The following is a 24816-nucleotide window of genomic DNA, read 5'->3' as shown; positions in this document are numbered from 1 at the left end:
AATGCCTCTGTTCACACTGTAGTAAATAGATAACCAGGAGCTAGGCAATTATTGAGTTGCATTCTGGGGAGCATCAGAAGTCCGACCTTGGAGGACCTCGATATAAGTCAGTCTAAAGTTCATGCATATTATAATTAAAAAAAAAAAAAAAAAAAAAAAAAAAAAAAAAAAAAATTATATATTATATATATACACACACACCTACCTTAGGAAGTGATGTGGTGGAGGCTGACTCCATACACAGTTTCAAGTGTAGATATAAGAGCCCAATAGGCTTAGGAACCTGTACACCCGTTGATTGATAGTTGAAAGGCAGGACCAAAGAGCCAGAGCTCAACCCCCGCAAACACAATTAGGTGAGTACATACAGGCTTCCCGTCCACAAATTCCCGGAGAATTCATCATTTGTATTCTTGCTTGGTATGCCTCAGTATCTTCCACATCCTAGCTTGCATTAAATGGGCATGATAAAAAAAAAAAATACTGGAGAAACTATTTTAATGCACCACAAAGAATTATCACAAATACAAACTACAGCTAAACAAATGTTCTGCAGACAGTTGCTTGTTGCTCCACCAATGTTTAGGTTCTACCTTGTGTACATTAATAAATATATTGAACTAACAGTCTTGTACTGTACTATTATCTGTAAAATATTTGTATGGAGTTGGGTAGCTGTTTATTTTAAGAGAAAAGTCCAAAAATGGCCTATTACCTAAAGCTATACATTCGAATTACAAATATACTGTACCATTTTTCATACTTTTTATTAAAAATCTAGAAATATGAGACTAGAAATAAAATATAGAAACACACAAAACCTGCACTATGCATAAATATTATAAAAATGTGAAGGCCATTATGCCTTATGAACAAGAAACCCTGGAATGTAGGAAAAAAATGCATGGTATGCTTACTATTATAAAAATCAATGAATTCCGAAAACTACTAATCAGGGAAAATTTGTGCCTATGTTATACAAACATATACCATATTTTCTCCTAACAAACTTAGATAATTATTAGAAAGCTCCTCTATTCTAAAGTAACAGGTACTCAAGTATGGATAACTATTTTACAAAACTACTTCAGAGACTCGACAGTTTCTTCCCATGATTCTTTCACCCAAGATTTTATTTACAATATTATTTCTTTGATTTACAGTATATGAATCTGACTGCCGGATTCTGATTTATATGAATACACAAATGGGTAAAAAATTTCTCCAGAACGTTTTATACATACTCGTCTGCAGTTACTAGAAATGAGAAATGACATATGAAAAACAGCATCCAATAGATGCATTAATTTACCATAAACCTATAAAACAAAGGATATCAACAGATTAATTAATACTGTTTACATGTACAGTACTAAAACATTAACCCCACATATAACTACAACAATTGTTCATATAAAAAGTAACCAAAATAAAAGAAACTATAAATATGGCATTAAAGAATACAGTAACACTTTATATGGCCTATTTTGAAACAAGTGGTACTCCAATTCAATTAAAGAGGTGGAATCCCTTGCACATGGAAGCACACATGGGTGAACTAAATGCAATAAACATCAAAATCTCCTATCAATTTCTTTTCTGCATTTACAATTAAATTTCCAGGATAACACTTACGCATTCTTTAAATAGAAAAATTCAACAAGTCCAAAAAAAAAATTACATTTGTGCTTCCAAATTCTTAGCTTTAATCTTATTTTTGTCTACATATATATATCTTGGGTTTTATAGACTAGAGGGCCAGCAAGGCAGAGTTGCCCACAATGTATATGGGCAGAGAGCAAATCAAATTCTTGGGTCTTGAGTCACTACCTCAGACATAACACAGTAAGGTAAATCTTTATTAGATTCCATACTTGTTAACCAATTGGATTTGACAACAAGCTGGTTGGATAAAAAACCAGGAAGTGCTATATACTAATGGTACTAATGTACTAAATGCTATAGAAGCTAGCAGCCATGAAGTAGTAATAAACTACCTCCCATGGAGGAGCGGGTCAGCCTAGTAATTAGTGTACTGCGCTATTGTACCTAACACAAACTTTAATTATGGATCTAATGGCATTTTTGTCTTTACATAATAAAAGCAGTTGCTTATCCTAAGAAACAGCTGAAACAGCCAAACCAAAAGCATATGCTGAACATTGCTATAAGCAAACCATACATTACCCAAGATAAAATTACTCAGTATTTCTAACTTGCCTCATTTTTTCCCAAATAATCACCTACTTCCTTTTTAATACAAAATTAAAATTCTTTTACATGATGCGAGAGCTGCTAAGGTTGGTGATCATGTAAATTAATCATGTGTATAAATTCTGTATTACTATACATGATAATAAATATAAAAATACATCAAGAAATTACAGTACTGGTACAGTACTGTACAGTGGCCCCTCCGTTTACGAATTTAATGCTTTCCCAGAGACGGTTCGTAAACTGAAACAAATTTTTCCATAAGAAACAATGTAAATTAAATTAATCTGTTCCACTCCCAAAAATATTAACTTTTCATATATTACACTACAAATATTTTGTACTACACTATGTACAAATTATATCTCACCTTTGTTGATGACTCTAGTTGGCGTATGGAAGACGGCGAGGTATTGGTGGGAGGGGGGGGGGGGAAGGAGAGGTGTTAGTGTTTGGAAGGGGAGTCCCCTTCCAAACACAAATGTTTTTCCTCTGTTAACCTGCTAATTCCTTGTTGTGTATCCAAATTAATAACTTTTCAACATCCTCAAGTGTTTGTGTTTGTTTCGTGACTTGTTACGCCTTTTGCCACTATAGCACACTACAGTGTGTCCTTTTTCTTAGCAAGTGTGGTACATATCGTTAATATTTGTTGTACTGCCTAGCTAGATCAACAACCCACATACCATTTTCATGTTTACGAATGATCTCTTGATTTTTCTCTATCGTCATCCTCACATTTGCTTTCTTAGGTTGAATCTTACCACTTAATTTCTTGGGAGCCATGGCATAATATATAATAATTACTTATGTTCAGAAACAAAAAAACAGAAAAAAGGGAAATTCTTTACAAAGAATACAAGCTTTATTATAACTAGGTGGGAGGCACTGGTAAATTGAATCGGGCTGAGCCCTTGTCACCAGGAACCACGTGCTCCGTCGACCCATACATGTACAGTATTCACAAACTTGCCAAGTGAGGACCGAGTCAAATTTTTCAAAGAAATTGAGCTTGTAAACCAAAAAATTTGTAAAGTGGGCATTCGTAAACCGAGGTTCCACTGTATGTATGTGCAAAAACAATGTTTCATTTGTCACGTGACACCCTTAAATACAAACATGCTTGCCATGCCTATGTTTAATTTTCTATGCAAAATAATGTATATAGCCATTAAGGTTAGCATTAATGATGTTTAAAAATAAGGATTATGTTACATTTAAAAACAATCTTATGCATATTTATAAAATGGAAAAGTGAAGGTGGTGAACTTTAGATAGTAAATTACCTTTTGATAAAAAATTACCTTAACAAATAAGTTGACTTACAAAGATAAACAGTTAAGAATTATAACTCGTATGCTATTACTATACTATGACTTGCTATTCATCAGACTGGGTCTTCACATCATACACAAATCTGTATGCTAACAAAGAAATCTTTATGGGATTACAAAACAATGACACAAATTAGTTTGATAAATCAATGACAGTTCAAAGCTTTTGTCTACAAGTCATGGTTGAATTGAAACATGTATTTTGTTGTTACCATGTCGTATTGCTTGTGAATGGCACTAAACATTGTACTCTTTATACAATGTCATGTTATGATAGGTGGAATAGAACAGACCACACACAACCTACATAAATTATGTGAAGAAAACCAAAAGTATGATAAAGAAAGATCTAGGGGTGGTTCTAGAGAAAACGATCACCTGAGAACCACATAAAGAACTTTGGGCAAGAAGTCTAGACACCATGAGCATAGTTCTCATTCTGTAATCTCACTTAGGTACAGTAATTACACTTGTACATTAAACTGCTAAAGGGTATCCATAAATCAAGCAATGAATGTAATAAAACTCCCTTTTAGGGTGAGGCTGTCAGTAGTTTCTCTAGCACAGTGCTAATCCAGACAAGGTGTAGAGAGGAGCAACAGCCCAGAGACTCGCCCTTGCCCATTGGGAACCAAGATCAGAATCAGTCTAAGAGCAGGGGGATGGGAGATAAGGTTAGGAAATTAACAGTAGAAAGTACTACTATTATGTAGCACCATCAAAGTCACAGGAAATTGTTCAAAAGGCGCTAAATATCAATATGAGAACAAAAGCGCACAAGGCAGGCAATATCAAAGGTATTGGATTCTACAATAATTCTATCGAGAGACAAGTGACCACGAGAGACAGACGGGAAGCAAGACACGCACGTCATGAAAGTTGGGATATTCAACAAGGATATGCACGATTGTAAGAGGGACAATGCAGTTTAGACAATAAGGAGAAGGGTGGCATGCCAATTATTGCCCAAGAGTTAAACATGTATGGCCAATACCCAGCACAGGGCAAGATAGTCATAAGGGCCAAGAAAATGCCAGAAGGAAGGCAGGAAAGAAAACCATTGCGGGCAATCAGGAACCATAGTAGTACTGTACTTGGAACACTATCTTGGGGAACACTTTTGTATTGTTGAAGAGTCCAAGAAGGTGCTACCAAGTCTCACTTTAAAATGGCAAGAGATTTGCTTAGACAGGGCAAGTGTTTTACCACTGCACCACTGAGATTATATTGTTTGTTGTGTTACCTGCAGATACCCAATTTTTACCTGCGTCTTTGGTTGCACTTATGATTTCTAGTAGCCTTTCTCACTTTTGGGTTAATCTCTAAGCCCTCACCTCATTAGACAGGCTTCAATTCTGGTTCCCAGTAGAGAAAGGCGAGTCTGAAAGACTTGGGGGCACCTCCACAAAGATTAGCTGGAGCAGCACTTTGCCTGGAAAGTTATTAAGGGGCCCATCATCATAAAGGGCATCTTACTACATTCATTACTTTAAAATATATAACAATTCACCAATATTCTCATTCTAACAATTGGCCATGTACTTACAGCCTTGACAATAGTTACAAAAATAATCAAATTATACTGAGTTTATTAAATAAGTCGTTTGTATATTTAACATTTTTAACAAAGAAGTGGCCCACAAAATATATATTCTAACACCAGATGATCATTCATACCATAATTTAACATCCAATTTGGTATTTATGGAGGACTGAGAATGATTCACCGATTTCCCAAGGAGTTACTCTAAAAGTAACAGAAGCTACTCTACTCATCAAGGCAAATTGGGGGGGAGGGGGGGGCCTTTGACAAGCCACTGGCTTCCTGTCCTCATTGAGGTCACTAGACCTCAAGTAAATTGGGTAAATTTCAATATATGCATCTAATGCCAATTTCAAATACAATGAACTGAATGTGATTGAAAATTTCCTAAACTAGCTAGATAAACATGAACTAACTTTCCATACAGCTCTGATCTGAAGGTGATGTAGGAAAGTCCAATAGCATCTTCACAGAACAGTATAGTATATGCAACCTTTTAATAAATTTTAGACAAACCCTGACAAGACATCCATAAAAAATACATTTTCCCCAGTAAACTACTGTTCTTTGCCCAAATATGCCCACAAAATCTAATCAGCACCTACAAATTAAAAATGTTGAAATGGTCTCTTCCAAATCAACACTCATTAACACACAAGTGGTAAACTGATTCAGACAGAATACCAATAATTTTATTCACATATTACAATACTGAAAACATATATTTATAGCATTACTTAGGATTAAAACACAAACCCTTTGTCATGAAATGCATTAAATGCATTGCATGTACAGTACTATATTTCCATTCAAATATAAACGGAATAAAGCACAACAGAACACACCCACCAGCATGCCCATAAACACCCCCTGTTCACCCACCAACATACTTGGAATGAAATGTTGGAATATGCAGCGGTTGTTTGGTGCCCTAAATCTCAAGCAGCACATCAATAAACTGGAAAAGGTGAAATGGAATGCTACAAAATTAATTTTGAAATGGAAAAACAAGAGTTACGAGGAGAAACTAGAAGCGTTAAACATTAACAAACTAGAAGATAGAAGAAAAAGAGGAAATATGATCACCAGTTACAAAATACTAACAGGATTTGACCAAATTGACCAAGAGGAACTCCTGAAACCAGCAACTTCACTAACAAGAGGACACATTCAAGCTAAGGAAACAAAGGTACCCAAAAAATATTAGAAAGTTTTCTTTTGCAGAGTGGTAGACGGTTGAAACCAACTAAGTGAGGTGGTGGTGAAAGCCAAAACTGTCAGTAGTTTCAAAGCATTATATGACAGAGTATTGGGAAGACAGGACACTACAAGCATAGCTCTCATCCTGTAACTACACTTAGGTAATTATACTTGGCTAATTACACACACATCCCTGTCCACCCACCAACACACTTCCATACACCGTTTTAAGTGTAGATAGGAGCCTGTACACCTGTTGATTGATGGTTGAGAGGTGGGATCAAAGAGCTGAAGCTCAACCCCCCCCCCCCCAAGCACAACTAGGTGAGTACACATCCCTATCCACCCACTGGGACACCAACACACCCACCATATTTAGGTGTTAAATATACTAAAGCTAGAGGACAAAATAAAAAAAAAAGTGATATGATCGCTACATTCAAAATAGTAACAGGAATCAACAAAACTGACAGGAATTCTTGAAAACCCATCACTAGTTTCAAAACATCATGTATCAAAGTACTGGGAAGACGGGACATCACAAGCATAGCTTTCATCCTGTAACTGCACTTAGGAAATTATTAGTATGATCACAACCCACAAAACACACCCCTGAACCCACAAACTAATCCATACTTGCCTGCCCACCCACACAATTATTCAATTGACCGATGAATTTTAAAATTAATGTTATGGATTATTATAATTACAAAGGAATTCAAACGTCAACAGACCTTTAGATCAAAACTAGACTGCTTGTTTATGGAAAGCTTATGATGGTACAAACAATGGAATGCACTGATTACATCACTTGCTAGAGAGAAACTGGAGTGAAATTGTTTACTTATATTGTACTATAATTGTAATGTATTATGTAACAATCATCTTAAACATAATCTAGCATTAAAATGCCAACTGTTGACCTTTGGATATGACAGGACTTCAACTACAAGTGACCTCTCACTAAATTGGATAAATTTTATAACCAGTTTAAAGATAAGAGTATCCAAATCAAGTTTCTATAGACAGCCATGATCTTTGGTATATTATTTACACATTACACATATTTTGCTGGAGTAAATCCTTTAAAAAATGGCAGTTACCATGCCAACAAGATTCATGTGTCATTTTATAGATCATTTCAATCTCCAAACTGTTTGTTTCTCATTGCTGGAGACAGGAAGCCCTTTAGAATGTTCAAGGTCCCAAGGCTAACAAATGACTTTCCCAAGGATGCAATTTAATACTTGGCTAGCTATTTCTCAGATATATATTTACTACTAGGTGAGCAGAGGCATCAGATGCAAGAAAACACGTCCTAACATTTTGCCTTGCCAGGGATTCAAACCCAGGACCACTCGATTGTGAGCCAACTGCTGACCAATGCACAACACGGTATTACCGCTCCAGCTTTTGTTGGAGAAATACCCTATTTGAACTACTGGTATTTGAAAATTCAGATTTGGAGGTTGAACTATACACTGATATGGAATTATGGCACTATATTAGATACCTGGCAGTGCCCAGGTCTCTCTCTCCATACTGTCCACTTCCATTCTCTCTCCCCCCTCCTCCCCCCCCCCCCCTTTTCCCACTATCTCTCAGAACATGCAATATACCCCAGGAAACACAATGTAATGACAATGTTGCCTTTATTTGTGTTACTTTAATGCAATGTTGTAACAACCTAATACATTGTGTGATGAACAGCTGAAAACTTTAAACTGAAAAACAAACCCCCCCCATTTCAGACTTCATAGGAGTCATTGGTAGTCACAATAGAAGCCAATTCTTCATAAACAGAGGTAATGGGGCTGACCCTGACCTGCTTATGACAGTCCCCTACCACCCTTGTTTCATCCTGAAGAATTGGGGACAGCTAGCCCCAAGCAATTGGCCTCCAATCTTGAGGACACAATTCTTTTCTAGATGCACAATATTTTCCAATACCTCCCTTAAATATTTTAGCTCCAAAAACAATTTAATGAGTGACTGCAATATGTCTACATCCACTAATGCTACAAGATATTTTTCAAAGTTATACTATCATTGTGCTAATATAATTGATAAAACTAACATCCCACAGCAATATAAAATTCATTTGTGTAATGTTTTTGTTGTAAACTTTGTGATATTTATTGTCACTTGTTACAGATGTTTTACATACAGGAACTTGAGTAAAAACAAGGTGTGCTATTCCAAGAGAAATAACTAATTATCAGTAACTATATATTAACCTATTTTGAAATCATGTACACTGTCTTGAACACCCTGAGAATTGGTTGGTTCATGCAGTATGGAATGTCAAGAAATGTAAAACTATTTTGGCTGCCAATCTATGTAGACAGTCATAAAACAAACTTCAATGCAGCAGCAAATATTAGCACTTTCAGGAATAATGTTTTCAGTTCTCTCTCATTGAACATTTAATTGATTTATCTCCCTAAATACATATCTTGAAATGTATTAGGAGTCACTTTCAAATTTCTTTACAGAACTTAATCCTTTTTCTCTCTTGGTTTATAGGCAATAGCTGCTATGATGATGCACATGTTCAGAACGAAAGAGGTGCAAAAATTCATCAGAAGGGCAGGATCAGCCGACTCCACATAGATTGTGAATATACGAGCTGCAATCATAAAGACAATTAATAATTTTGTTCAGTAAAACAGGTGGAGAAGCAAGCATTGAATCAAGTACTGTATAAACATGCTACCATCATATAGCGAGCTCATTTCAAGGCAATTTTTTTTAATATCACAGACAACTCATTAATTTTTCAATCTTCCTTTAACACATTCATTCTCTTAAGTCTGGTTTATCCTGCCTCCAGCTTCCCATTAAACCAACCAACTCACTTCATCTCAATTTACAGTACAGTATACTGTATCTAGTTTACAAACACTTGCTCCAAAATACTTTATTACTCTTCTTAATTCAGGGGTGTTATTTATTAACAAGACTGGCATATAGTTCATAGAAAATGAGATACTAAGTTTTGGGAATTCAATCTTTATAATGTTGCCAACATCTTTACTACATCCACATCGGAAACATTCATCATTTTCATATAATGTATCGATTTTGCAGGCAAAAAAGAATCTTGTAACTCCATTAAAAGAAAAAAAAAGACCAAGCTAAAGCGGTTGTACATGTATTCCTTGATTTGTGCGGGGGAGGTTACGTTCCTGTAAAATCCCAACCAAGCAAATAGTGTAAATCGTACAAAATATGGAAAAAACCAGCGTTAAATGTAATGAAAAGCCATTTTCTGGGCGAGCCCCTCTGGTTTCCTGGAGCTATCAGGCATTATATTATTGTGTTATATTAGTCTGGGGCATCAGTCAATTTGAGTTCAGCCTATTGGAGACCATGAGCCAGAACCTGGCCCCCTCACAGAGGCAAAGAGAGCAATGACTTATGGAAATTATATTTGGAGTCATGCCATGTCTGCCATCAACCAGGATTGGCACCCTGAAAGGTAGGCATAACAAAACAGACCCCAACATGGTACGAAAATTGCACCAGGTAAATTGAGCTGTACTGTACACTGCAACTCCTGTCCAGTGTTTTCTACATTTGCACAACAGCAAATATGGAATTCTCAGGTCGATAACTCGGGTTGGTGCAGAGGCAGAGTTAAAAGTTCCCCAGTCATGCGGGATTGTGACCAGATGTATTTGGAAATCATTACCAAAAATCTTGGTAATGTCTACTTTATTAGTTCATTGCCAAGTGATTTTATCATCAACAGATAAAGTAGCAAAGATAATATTGCTAACAAACAGAAGACTGTTTGTAACCAATGGAATCTATCACAAATTGATCTGTTCAAGTGGAGCTGCACAAAGTATTTGTGAGAAGATATTAATATAGATATTGTACTTACTAACACAAGTGTATGCAGAGATTGACCACGAAGGAATGGAGACCATGGCCGAATTCTTAGAACGTATAATGGTTATTAAAGCTACCACCTTGCTGCTGGCTGAAATGGGTGTGCACAAACCCTGTGAAGTAAACATGATAACTGCTAATCAAACTGCACTAAAACATAAAACTGAATTATAAATTTAATTTAAAAGTAAATTTAAAAGTTATAAATTACTTAAATGCATTACAGTACATTCTATCTGACCAATGTTATCATGCTCATTGTACAATAACTTGGGAAACTGGTAAATTCCTCGATATGAAACCTCTCATAAAATAAATACAGTATATCTACATCTTATGAAGTATCAATAAGGCTATTTTAGTCAATAACAAGTTTGCCATCATCATATTACATAGCATTTCTATAAATATATAAAATAAATATTCTCAGGTATCAATTCAAAACAGTCCTACAAGTGATCCACACACTTGTAGATATATATACTATAAATAAATATAAATAAAATCAACGGGTATAAATTGTTTACAATAGTCTACATACCAAATAACCCTGACCTCCCAACTCCAAAGATTTGAACTTTACTGGATTTTTTAATTCCAAATATCAGCCACAAAAATCTAAGACAATGAAAAAAATTAAAAAATTTACAATGTCAAGTTTTAGTCAACATGAGAAATGGGAACCAAAAATCAAAGACAATCATACTATAATACACCCACTTTGCAAGTCTAAAACACAAGGGACAACCAAATCCTTAATTATACTTTCTTGTGTGTAACTTCATTACACACAGAAATCACAATAGCGTGATGCATCAAATGGCCTATTGACATAGCTTTCTGGGCAACCACCCCAATGTTGAACTCCTGACCCTCTCCAGGATGCAATCCCACAACAAGCAATTGACTCCTGGATACTTATTTACTGCTAGGTAAACTGGAGCATTAGGTGATAGGAAACGCACCCAACCATTTCTGCCCCGTCCAAGATTCGAAGCTGGAATTCACAACTGTGAGAAGAGAACGAACCCGACTGCACTAATTAAGTTTACTTTAAGTTTATTGGAACTTAAGGTGTGAACTGAAAGAAGTCCGTTCTGTAGAATGATACTAGATTGGACACTAGGCATAACACCAATGGAGATATTAACCATATACTGTATTGCCATTTAAGTACAATTATTCAGCCCTTGGCAAGTATCCAAACATCCTGGTGCTGGAATCTAGTCACCATGACAAAGTACAGTACTGTAATGCCCATTTGTAAGCAAATTTTGCCAATATGTAGAACCATGTATATTATGGTGTATATTATATCTCCTTTCATTTAAAATATTACTGTATTAAAATAGTACTGCTAGAACAACATTGCTGATTTCCAGATGGTTGGCACAGTGAATGTTTAGTTGCTTGCATCAGGTTCTACAATGTCCAGCTACTCAATCCTTGAGAGCCAAACTTAGATCCAGTAATATGCAAGGTAACAATACACAATAATAATACTACAAAGTGGTTCTCGCCTTTTTATTTGTTTTAATGAGACCTTAAATTTAAAATTTACCATGAATCATTTCACTACATTACCTTCATGCATCACCTACACTCATGATACATGAATATTTGTCTAAATATCCAGCCATTACAGATGCACAAGAACAAAGGATTGCAGAATGTCTATTGGACCACACAATGCTGATCCTATTTATATCCACTCAAACTATAAAAAAAAAAAAAAAAATCTTTAGGTAGTAGGGTAGGGTGCCTAAAGAAATTTTGTTTAGCTTGAGAATAGGCACAGTTGTAAGACATAAGAGAAAGATTTGTAAATAAAGGAAATTTCAGAATTAAGAAACTGAGGATCACTAATGCATAGAGTGCAGAGGAAGAGAGAGACGAGAACACTTTTCTTAACAGGAGGAGGAGGATGGTAGGAAAAGAAGTGAATGTACATACCACTATGCATAGGTTTGCAGTAGACAGAAAAAGAACCTGGACACAGAGCTGTGAACATGAACGTCAAGAAAAGGAAAGAGGGAATTAGATTCCCATTCAACTTTGAAATGGATAGAAGGAGCCAGATTAAAAGAAGAGAGGAGAGGAAAGGCTAGAAAAGACTAAGGTCATGAGGCCATAAAGCAAAAATGTCATCAACATAGCGAAGCCAGAGAGGGGGACGAGTATCAATAGTGGGAAGAAGTTAAAATATTCCATACAGAGATTGGCAAGAACAGGGGAGAGAAGGGAATCCACAGCGACACCGAAAGTTTGAGAGAAGTATTTTCCGTTGAAATAGAAGGAATTAAGAGTTAGCACAGAGTCTGACGAGTTCAAGGAAAACGTCAGTGGGAAGTGGGAGATGAAGAGGGCCATCAGTTGTCGTATGACTAAGGAAAGAGAGAACGTCATCATGGGGAACATTAGTAAACAGTCTCTCGACATGAAGACTTAGTATCATACAGACACAGTCTTTCTATGAAGTTCTGAGAGTGACGAAGGTGGGCAGGAGAAAAAGTGCCAAGATAAGAAGTCAGAGTTTTAGCAAGCCAGGAGACAAGAGGATAGCCGACAGTGCCTCTTGAAGAAATGATAGGACGAAGAACACCAGGTTTATGAGTCCTAAGTATAGCATAGAAATAAGGAACAGAAGGACTTAACAACCGATTTTACAATGGTCCAGGCGGACCATTGTCATTGTCAATGACAATGTCAACGAGACAAGTCATTGTCTCATCTTCTGGCATGTGGTTTTCATACATCATTTCTCTACTGTAACAATATGCCATCTGGCTGTTATAATTTTCATTCCTTTCCAGTAATCTACTTTACCTCTTCACTTATAGCATAATACAATTTCTCTGTTTCATCATTATACACAGCAAGTATATATAAAACATGCTTGTTTAATCACCACACAAAAAGACTTATAACAGTAACCCAAAAGACAATCTGGAAATTTGTTAGGAAGTGGTTACTTATTGGAAAGTTAGTCAAATTAACTCTCAAAAGGAATATGAAGAATTTAACCAGGTCACTATCCTTACTGTGAAATCTTAGCATATTTTATTGGAAAAATTTCCCGTCTTCTAAAAGTAGAATTTCCCATCAGGAAATTAGGCTTCCCAGAGCAGTTTGATGGTATGGAAAGACAAGAAGAACCAATTTTGATACAACTTTTGGGAAAATATTGGAGCGAGATGACTATTATTTTTATTATACAATATTTAAATTCCTAACCAATATGGTAAAATGTAAGCTCAACTTACAGCTGTGACTCTTGGGTATTTATAACAATGCACCATAACTTGACTAGTAATGAATATAAGTATTAATATAATAAAAAAGAAACTTACCACCAATGTTTTTATAAGGACATGAGGAAGTTTTCCCGAGGCTATAGAGTAAGCAAAGTATGAAGCAGCAGCCATGGGAAGAAAAGCTGTTGGTGAGAGCCGACCAGTGAAGGCCAGAAATACTGCCACCATCACCACGTCTTGGAGAACCATTAAAGGGTACTCAAAGTAGGTGCTGAGAGCATAAGCAGAGTACACATTGTAGCTGAGCATAATGGAGTAGCTGAAAAAGAATAAAAACATGAGACTTAACATCAGGACACCTGCCAAAAACACAGTCTGATAGCTCCTAAAAAATCTAAATTTTTAATAATGCACATATTAAAAAAAAAAAAAAAGTTCTGATCCCTACACAGGAATCAGACTCTGGATCCCCAATAGCGAGTTGAGAATATAGACCACTGTACTACAGGATCCATATTTCACAAACCACCAGATTCCCAATCCTACCAAGGAAACTAGAGATGACCTTCATGTAAATTCAATGCACAACACTTTGCTTTAAAAATATTGGCAAATTATTTCACTAAAACTAAGCAAAATGCTTTCTTAAATCAAGTAATTAAAATCAGAAATAACTTGCAAAATGTTATTATTCAATAAAACCATAAATGTATTAAACAAATAGACTAAACAGGCAAAATATAATACATAGGCACCTCGACTTGCGATTGCCCCGATTTACGATAATTTCAAGTTACAGTACTATATAAATTTGATCGGAAAATGCAACTCGACTTACGATAAGTGTCGTCGACTAACGATATTCGTGGATACACGTTCGGGTCGACCGAGCGCGTCACATGGGGCCGACCTGCCATAATTTACTAGAGCCGCCCGCTTAGTGACGATGACTCTTATAAGAAATTACATTTTTTTTACAGTACACAAATACTGTACCATACTTGAGATAAGGATAGATGAGAGAATAATAAGAGCATCATCAGGGCAGGGCGAGGTACATAATATCTGATCTTAGAAAGAATGCCAACAGTTTTAGAAACCGTTTTTGCTATATTTAGAATGTGTCCCTGGAAATTCAGCTTGTTATCGATGAGGATACCAAGGAATATACCATCAACTTTGTTAGTAATTTGGATATTGTTTATTCTTAGATTAATTTCATTTGAGGACTTATTACCAAACAAAATATACAAAGTTTTGTCAATGTTAAGGGTAAGTTTGTTAGTAGTTAGCCAAAGATGTACTTTCTTTAGTTCAGTATTCACTGTGACATTTAGAGCAAGAGGGTCAGGACTGGAGAAAATGAAGGTTGTGTCATCAGCAAATAAGATTGGTTTGATGATTTGAGGCATTTGGAAGGTCATTAATGTAGATGAGAAAGAGGAGAGGGCCAAGTATGCTGCCCTGTGGAACACCAATGTTTATGGGTAGGGTGGGAGAAATGGAATTATTCACAGAAACATACTGGAGCCTGTCATTAAGGTACAATTGAAGGTATTGCAGGGAGTCACCTCTGACTCCATAATGATGTAATTTAAGAAGATTTTGGTGGAGCTCAAACTGAAACCAGACCAGGAGCTAGAAAACTAGAGGCTTTTTTGTAAATTAGAGATGGTATCTCATCAAGGGCACTTTGTTTTAAGGGAGAGGATTACTGTACTTCATTAACATCAGAGGAGTTAGCAGGAGTTAGGTACAGAGACTCTGGATAGTTACCTGTAAGGTAGTCTTTAATATTAGTGAGGGAGGATGGAATATCATGAGCAAGGGATGTTCCAATGGAGAAGAACCTATTGAATTCAATAGCAGTGTCAGAGGCTGTAAGCACACCATCATCATTGGACAGGAGTATTGGTTTATTATTCAAAATCTTTTTTGATCCCAATATTTGGGAAATAGTGCTCCATGTTTTCTTAATGTTGCCCTTAATTTGGGTGAATTTATTTTCATTGTATTTTGTTTTGGCTCTCCTAATTATTTTTGACAGCATTGATAAGTAAATCTTTGAAAATTCTTTGGAGACATCTCCTAACCTATACTTCTTCTCAAGGTCATGTTTTTTTATTCATAGATTTAAGTATCCCTTTGTAAGCCGTGGACTGTTTAGCCCTCTAGTTGTGACTTCTTTAGTTAGCATAGAACAGTGAGTGTTATAAAGGCAGTGTGTTTTCTGAAGAAATGTTTGTACTGCTAGGTTGATGCTCCCTATATTACCTAATTCATTCTCCCAGTTGATATTAGCAGCAGCAACAATAAAATTGCCTATAGAAGTTGTGCAGCCTAAAGTTTATCTTCCTTGCATCTAGAGGTGGTTTGTTAATGTTGGTTGGGAGAAATGTGGGGTAATGGTCAGTGGTTCTATCAATGATTATCCCTGAAGTGGAGAGGTTATGTTAGTCCAGATGTGGTCAAGAGCTGTGGTAGTACTATCAGTGATTCTAGTAGGTCTAGTGATTAAAGGGTATGAGGAAGCAGGAATTCATACAGTTGAGGAAACTAGCAGCAGGAGAGTTATCAGGCTCGCAGAGGTCAATATTAAAAGCCCCAGAAATTATTAAATGGTTTTTGTTCAGTTTGTTCTCTAGGATTAGATTTCTAAGGTTAGAGTTGAATTCAGACACATTCGTGTTAGGAATTCTGTATATTCCTCCCACAGTCGGGACAGCCTCGCCACCCTTGACTCTGAAGCAAGCGAAGATATACTCTCCACAGGGGTCTCTAGTTTTAATTACTTTTAAACATGTCAGATCTTGGTGGTAGTAAAGAGCAGTACAACCACCTCTCTGAGTAGGACCACAGTTGTGAACTGCTGAGTAGAGCCCAGCCCAGGGCTGCCCGGGTTAGGCTACCCTGGGTATTAGGTTAGAGGCGAGTTAGTAAAGAGGCAACTTGTCCTTCCCCTTCTTATCATTACCTGGTGAGCTCGAGTAGGAGGCTAGCGAGGCTGAGGCCCTTGACAGACCTCGCCTTGACGATGGTCAAGATCTGCGGCACCTTCATCAGCCCGCACAGTCCTATGGTTGTCACGTCGCAGAAAGCGATTAACGAGTCTATTAGAAGAGACATGTTGCATGTGGAGGGGGTGTGAGCGAGTGGCTGAGAGTGCGTGCGTGTGCCTGCCCGTCCTGGCCGGCTCTCACTCGCGCACGCACTCCGGCCCACATGTCAACATTCTCCAGGCAGGATTATTACATGTGGAGACAAGCACTCAAACAACACATATATTTTATATTATTAATGAGATTAATAATCACCCGTGGACACACAATTTACATTGCATGCGTCAATGCAAATTTTGTGCAAAATAATCACTGTGCTTTCTTAAGTAAAGCCACTCTATCCATGTTCGTATTAACCTTAGAGTTCTCAATAAAAACTACATTGCTTCAAGCAACTAGGTCTCACACAAGACAATCACTCGCACTCAAAGGGCAGAAGGCATTCATATGATTAGCACTAACCACTATATGTATGGATAGCACAAAACATATCCACTAGACAATGTAACATTGTAATTATATGTTGGTATAATAATAATATACACTTTTCCAGTTTCTGTATAAATTTCTTCAAGAAACTTGTGCCTCATTTCTTGTGGAAATCACGTTGGACTTTTTCGTTGTCATCTCATTGATGATAATCCTGCATGGGTCATCCACCCAGGGAGGTAACCTCTCTACAGGCAGGAGCTCACGGGCTTGCTCAAGCAGGTGAAGTTCTTCGAGGTACCTGACTGATCTGTGATGCCATTTTTTTTGCTTCTGCTTAATTTAGAAATTGTACTTGTGGTCGATCTCGAACCCATTGATGATGTGACGACTTAAAGTGAATTTTGTAACTAGCTCATCAAGATTGTAATTTGCTTAGCTAAATGAATTGTGGGGCTCTGTCCCTGAGCCCATTATGTGCGTCTGTAACCCTTTCCACTACCGCCCACAAGATGGGTATGGGGTGCATAATAAATGAACTAACCTAAACTCCTGTTTCCCCCTGAAAGTAGCACAGAATTAAGTTTTTCTTGGAAATATCATTGTAATGAGGATCTCTGGCGCCATCGACGCAGTGCAGAGGCAGTAACAATTAATGAAGGTACTTGCATGCGCACTTGTTACCTAGATTACTTATCCTAGTGACCAAACATTTGCCCTTATGCGCCAGGCCGAGGTCAGAATGCAGCTGCCCTGTGTACTCACCTAGTTGAGCTTTGGTGTTTGGTCTCCGCCTCTCAACTGTCAATCAACTGGTGTACAGACTGAGCCTACTGGGCTCTATCATATCTACATTTGAAACTGTGTATGGAGTCAGTCTCCACCACATCACTGCCTAATGCATTCCATTTGTTAACTACTCTGACACTGAAAAATATCTTTCTAATAATAATAATAATAATAATAATAATAATAATAATAATAATAATAATAATAATCTATATTTAGGTAAGGTACATACATAAAGAGATTTACAAAGTTTGTTGGCTTTATAGATAGAGCTAGTACATACAATGCCTAAAGCCACTATTACGCAAAGCGTTTCGGGCAGGAAAAACATTAATGACTACAGCTTAAAACTAATGGGTAAAAAGAAAAGATGTGATGAGTACATATAAAAAATAGAGGTAAAAGAGGGGGGGAAGATTGTTGAAAAAGCAGCACAAATACAATTACAAATTATTACAGAAAATTACATTCAAACAGCGTTGATTTGAAAAACAAAAAAACAAAAAATATACATGGGTTGACAACAGGGGGGTAAGGTGGGTTACATGGAATTTATTAGGTATAGCTTCGTTTTTAACTTAAACTGGTTGAGAGAGGTACAGTCTTTAACATGGTTGGGAAGGTCATTCCACATTCTGGGCCCCTTGATTTGTAGAGCATTTCTGGTTTGATTTAGTCGTACTCTAGGAATATCAAAACTGTATTTATTTCTGGTGTGGTGCTCATGGGTTCTGTTACAACCTTCTATGAAGCTTTTGAGATCAGGATTGGCATTATAGTTTAGCGTTTTATATATGTATAATACACATGAGAGAATGTGCAGTGACTTAATGTCTAACATATTCAGAGATTTGAGTAGGGGTACCGAGTGATGTCTGGGGCCAGAATTGGATATTGTCCTAATAGCAGCTTTGTGTTGAGTAATTAGAGGACGTAAGTGATTTTGGGTAGTAGAGCCCCAAGCACAAATACCATAGTTGAGATATGGATAGATAAGGGAGTAATAGAGAGTCACCAGGGCAGGGCGTGGTACATAATATCTGATCATAGAAAGAATGCCCACAGTTTTTGAAACTTTTTTTGATATGTTTAGAATGTGTCCCTGGAAATTCAGCTTGTGGTCAATGAGAATGCCAAGGAATTTGCCATCTAATTTGTTACAAATTTGGGTATTGTTTATTTTGAGATTTATTTGATTAGAGGATTTATTGCCAAACAGAATATAGAAAGTTTTGTCAATGTTAAGGGTGAGTTTGTTGGCAGTTAGCCACAGATGGACTTTATTAAGCTCAGTATTTACTGTGGCATTTAGAGCAAGGGGATCAGGACTGGAGTAAATGAAGGTTGTGTCATCAGCAAATAGAATTGGTTTGAGGTGTTGGGAGGCATTTGGAAGGTCATTAATGTAGATGAGAAAGAGGAGAGGGCCAAGTATGCTGCCCTGGGGAACACCAATGTTGATGGGTAGTGTGGGAGAAATTGTATTATTCACAGAAACACATTGGAGCCTGTCAGTAAGGTAGGATTTGAGGTATTGTAGGATGTAGGATGGTAATGTCTCTGCGGCTCATTTAGGTACTAAGTTTCCTCCTGTGTCGCCTTGTTCGTGTTCCACCCGTGCTGAAGAGTTTGTCTTTGTCCACCCTGTCATTTTCCCTGAGAATTGTGTAGGTGGTTATCGTGTCTTCCCTTACTCTTCTGTTTTCCAAGGACGTGAGGTTCAGCTCCCTTTACCTTTCCTCGTAGCTCATACCTCTCAGTTCCGGGACGAGTCTGGTGGCATACCTCCGAATCTTCTCTAACTTTGTCTTGTACTCACCTAATTGTGCTTGCGGGGGTTGAGCTTCGTTTTGTGTTTGAGAAGATAAGGCCAGGACGCTGGTCCCGTGTATCCTATTGTATCAGTAGGGTTGATAAAGCTTTTTACAGGCGATACGTTATCAAAACAAGTTGACTTATCATTGTGTTGTTTACATCGTTGTCTGCATTTTGTGTTTTGTCCGACCCAGTATGTTTTTTTTTTTTTTGCAGGGATATTCCTGCACGGGCCCTAAGCCTCTGGCTGGCCCACTAAGTGTTGCTTGTTTCTGTTTTACTTGGGCGGAGTATGAGTATTTATAACTCGTATGGTCGCTTTAGTCACACATTTTGTCCCATGTGTTTAACAACTTCTGCGCTGTTGAATCTAAGTTGAAATCTTAATGGGTTTGCAACTGTGCACTGTGTTAGATAATGTTCCAGTGGTCTGTTGTGGCTGTAACTGTGCACTGTGTTAGATAATGTTCCAGTGGTCTATCTGGCATTTCTCCACAGTGCTGACATTTCCTCTCATCCTCCGGAACCTGTAAGCCTATTTCCCATGCACATGGGTATCCAAGCCTGATGCGATGTAAGTGTACTTCTGTTGCTCTACTGCTCCCTTTCATCAAACTAAGTGGTTCGTAGTTGGTTGACTTCTTGTACCAACCCGCAGATCCTGATGTTGCAAGTGCTGTGTTGTAGTCACTGTACATCTTTTGCATTGCTCTGTTTTTTGTCACACTGCTGACGAAACATCAACCAATACAAATGGAAAGATTAAGTGATCTGGTGTTTCTTCACCCTCCAGAATCCAAATGGTAGAAGATATTTGCGTAGAATGGAAAATATACAAAAGAAAATTAATAATAGTCACAATGTTGTTGTATTTAATGACATTAATGACATGTGTATTAGAGAAAACCTGCTCCCAATATATATATATATATATATATATATATATATATATATATATATATATATATATATATATATATATATATATATATATATATATATGAATGATCAATTTAATAAACAATACTTGAATTTTTAATTTTTATCCAAAATTAATTTAGCAACCTGACGTAATCTATATGGATATTGTTCCTTAATTCTAGCCAACGTAAGAAAAACTAGGCCTAATTAAGTTAGCAATTAATAAAATGTTTTATTAAGGACATGCTAACATGTAAAGTGATATATTCACAAATATACATAATCACTGGTAGGAAAAATAGTCCTTGCTTACTAGGCCTAGTAATGCGGCTCTTATGTACATTATAAATAAATTGTCCATTCTTATATTGACAGACACAACCACAATAGCAATAACAATTCACAGAAAATGTAATGAAAGTCCCACAAGTGGTTGTCAGGTTCATTGTTCCAGCCATGCACGTGGCCAGGCAGAATAAATACTCACAGTTAACGACTCCCTGACCACGTGATAATAAACAATTTATAACGTGGGAAGTACTTGGAAATTTGCACTATTTCTTGCGTTATTACATATGAGAAGTATTTTCATGAAAATTTTCCGCGTTTTCATCTAGTTTGACACGCGCTTTTTATAGTTATAAACGTTCTACTGGAGAAATTTTTGTTTTAGAAGACAACCAAATAAACTTGCAGTTTCACTTATGAGATCATCAAAAAGTTCTGTGGAAATAGCCTCTTTTATCTGGTGCTCCTCTTTGGTGAAGTTGTGCCAGTGTTGGTCATGTATGCGGACCTCTGTGGCCACTACGGACTCCACCAGCCTGTTGGCCACCTCCTGCGACGCCGTCTCCTGCAGGTCCGACGGCCCATACAGGGAGCCACTCTTGAACACCTGCATGCCAGAGGGGCTTCCCCGGCTACTGTCCTCCTGCTTATCAAGGATACTAAGAACTCTATTTTGTACTAGGTGAACGGGGTAGTCTACACACAACGACAAAGAGTGGGGATACTTATCACTACATTCAGACATCACTGATTTGACTAGATCAAACATTAGTAAGTTATTAAAGCTCCTACTACCAAAGTATATATTATGATCGGATGCAAGGCTGGTCTTGCCATCGGGGCAAGGGATGGTCACATCAGTACGAATGTCTGCACGAACACATGACTGTATGTACTGCAGGAGTTGGTGGTGGGTGAGTGGGTGGCCAGGACGTCTTCCGGCACTCTGGCTACTCACTGCCAGGGGCTGCTCGCACTCTCCTGCTGGCTTGTACACTTTAATAATGTTGTTGTTATTGTGGAACGTCACCGGGAATATTTCTTCGTACTTTTCTCCTCTGCTTTTGGAGGTAAATTTTTCTCTAATCTGAAATGGATACAAGAGATAATATTGAAAGTTCGCACATGCAAATGTATTTATATGCACATACGAGTACTTTAAAAAGTACTTTAAAAAGAGAGACCTGGGCACAGCTGGGTACCCCATCTAGTTAAAATAATAAATAATGATATTAAAACATTCAACCATAAATGCTTGCTTAGCTAAATGAATTGTGGGGTTCAGTTCCTGACCCAATTATGTGCCGCTGTAACCCTCTCTACCACTTCCCACGGCATGGGTATGGGGTGCAGAAAAATTAATTAATTATAAATCAACCATAAATGTTATGTAGAATTTGTATGGTATAATCTGGTTCCGATGCCCAACGCTGGACCCGATGATAACTCTCAAAAGCCTCAAAGCACTCGTATAAAAAGTCTGATATGTTTAGATTTGATACATAATGTATATATGCAGCACAAAATGCCCACCAGAGATTGCGACAGAGTGGTTGCCAGAAACAGGTTGGGTTACCGTTACCTGTTGCAGGTGGGTACAGGTGATGACTCCCACATGCCTGAGCACTCCAGGTGTAAAGCCTGAGCAGAAACTGGGTCATAATTGTACACACTACATTATTGTGTCCAGTCATTAGACTCTTCAACCTCTCGATATGAGGTACCTAGAGCTTTGTAATTAATTTATTCTCTCGAGTTTATCTCGATATCTTTATAATGCATCCAATATTTGTAGGTATAGGCTGTTGATCATGGTCCTGTATGACTAAACATCCTGCGAGATGGGGATAGTTTAAGTATCACAAAGCTAGCTCAAGACGCAGACTACGTAAACCCTCGTATAGCCTAGGGTAGCTGCATAAATGCGGATGTACCTATGATAATAGAAAGTATTTATGGAATGGAAAAGTATTGCTTGCATAAACAACTAGCGATGTCTAGTTTGATCACCTACCGGCAGGGTGGTGCCATAACAATAGAAGGCGGCCTTATTGTAGCACTCAAAGACGTCCTCCAGTTCAGATGGCTTCCATACCTCACATGATCGTTTCTCGTCGTTAAAGTTTCCATAATGATACGGACTGTCCGGTGCTTGGTCATCTAAAAAGAAGTCATTTTTGTGTTTATTATCTCTACAGATATATTTAGGAACAAAATCGGTATTGTCTGATAGTTTCGTTTCCGCCAACGGTCTCATCACCTCACCCTCGGCTCGCTGACGATCACACTCGAGCTTCTTCAAGTCAGCCTCCAGCTTAGCAGCAAATGATTCGACAAAAAGGCTTCTAACCCGACCATTCTTATGAACGACGGCGGTGCACTTAGTGTCTACTCCGTTCAAAAGCGGCTTGTCAAACACTGTCTTGTTGAGCTCGAGAGTGTTTGCCGTCTCGACACCCTGAGGTGCGTCGCTGTAGACAGACGCCAACCCATTTGATGTTGATTTGCGTTGGAGGGGCTTAGGCTGCTGGAGCAGCTTAGCGTGCTGAGGGGGTTTGGAGTGATGGAGAGTTTCAGACTGGAAGGTTTTTGGATGGTTGTTGTGTGTGGAAGACTGGTCTGGAAGTGTCGAGGCAACGTTAGGAGCGCCCTCAGACAACACTACTGGGTTAACGTAGCAGAAAGGATGCTCCACTTGTACCTGTTGAGAGTAAATCCATTAGTGATAAGATAAAGGTGCTCACCTGTGTTTGGCAGTTGTATAAATTAATAGGGTTTATCTAATGATGTGTTGCACTTGATCAGCGTCCCTGTGTTAGGGGTTATTGTGGCACTTGACCACCCTACGTGTCAGGGGTTACCGTGGCACTTGACCACCCTACGTGTCAGGGGTTACCGTGGCACTTGACCACCCTACGTGTCAGGGGTTACCGTGGCACTTGACCACCCTACGTGTCAGGGGTTACCGTGGCACTTGACCACCCTACGTGTCAGGGGTTACCGTGGCACTTGACCACCCTACGTGTCAGGGGTTACCGTGGCACTTGACCACCCTACGTGTCAGGGGTTACCGTGGCACTTGACCACCCTACGTGTCAGGGGTTACCGTGGCACTTGACCACCCTACGTGTCAGGGGTTACCGTGGCACTTGACCACCCTACGTGTCAGGGGTTACCGTGGCACTTGACCACCCTACGTGTCAGGGGTTACCGTGGCACCTTGTATAGTCTTGTTTAGGGAGTTACCAGGTTTACCAAGTAACGATGGTGGGTATTATTTAAGCAGCAATGTGTCTGGATAAATTCCTCATCATTATTTTTCCACAATTTATAATTTAATAACTATATTTCTTTCAATGATAAATAATTTGTTTTGGTTTTCTTGTTACACCAAGATGATGTTTTCTTGAAGAAATCCCAATAGATTTATTACTTTATTTTATTTTAAAGATAGCTTTTTATACAGTTATACAAATGATATGATGATAAATAATAGGATTATTATTTGTTAAAAGTAACATTTTGTGAAATTATATTAAGTTAATACAAAAGAAAGCTTTATTGTTTAGTGGGTATCAATACTTTGTAAGAATATAAATTGCAGTTTAACAAAATGGTATAAATAACTGTGGTAACCTTGTCAGAGTCGAACCAGGCGCCATGGTGTTGGTCCTGAGCGTCCCGACAGCCTAGTCCAAGGGAGCCACACTGGCAGCAGGCCGCCACCACCACCCATACTGACGACGTCACATTCTGCATGGAAGCCACCAGGGAGGCGGCCACCTGACGGGGGGAGGAAGTCAGGAACCAGGACGAGTCCCTGGCCCACGGTGCCATTACGCCCCACTCCTGGTCATTCTGGGGTGGGAGGCAGTGCCGTGGGCCAGGCCGGGGGTGCTCAGGGTGCCAGCCACGGCTTCACCACCTCCGCTGCACGATTACTCATTGTCATTCACTTAAGAAACTGGACGTTGGTGTCTCACAAGGTGGCGGGCCGTGTGTCACTGGGAGATACTCCTGTCTCCCACCTCAGTACGCTCGTAGCACTCTTTGTTCAAACTTCTCTATATTTA

At 38.2% G+C, this 24816-nt stretch overlaps 2 protein-coding genes across 2 annotated transcripts; both read right to left on the bottom strand.

Annotated features, from left to right (window-relative positions):
- Positions 1-483: 483 nt before the first annotated feature.
- Positions 484-16660, bottom strand: LOC123764288 (solute carrier family 66 member 3). Its single transcript, XM_045751869.2, has 4 exons — positions 16417-16660; positions 13539-13761; positions 10181-10301; positions 484-8920 (listed from the first exon to the last, which is right to left on the bottom strand). Exons 1-4 carry the CDS (start codon positions 16566-16568, stop codon positions 8790-8792), a joined length of 627 nt encoding a protein of 208 aa, XP_045607825.1. The 5' UTR covers positions 16569-16660; the 3' UTR covers positions 484-8789.
- A 4014-nt stretch (positions 16661-20674) lies between these two features.
- Positions 20675-24580, bottom strand: LOC123764289 (uncharacterized). Its single transcript, XM_045751871.2, has 3 exons — positions 24380-24580; positions 22758-23444; positions 20675-21830 (listed from the first exon to the last, which is right to left on the bottom strand). The coding sequence occupies exons 1-3, from the start codon at positions 24578-24580 to the stop codon at positions 21105-21107; spliced, it is 1614 nt and encodes a 537-aa protein (XP_045607827.2). The 3' UTR covers positions 20675-21104.
- Between the last annotated feature and the right edge of the window lie 236 nt (positions 24581-24816).

This window comes from Procambarus clarkii, chromosome 82 (assembly GCF_040958095.1).
Source record: "Procambarus clarkii isolate CNS0578487 chromosome 82, FALCON_Pclarkii_2.0, whole genome shotgun sequence".
Taxonomy (NCBI): Eukaryota; Metazoa; Arthropoda; class Malacostraca; order Decapoda; family Cambaridae; genus Procambarus; species Procambarus clarkii.
Note: the sequence above shows the minus strand (reverse complement) of the source record. Positions and strands in the feature narration are given on the sequence as shown.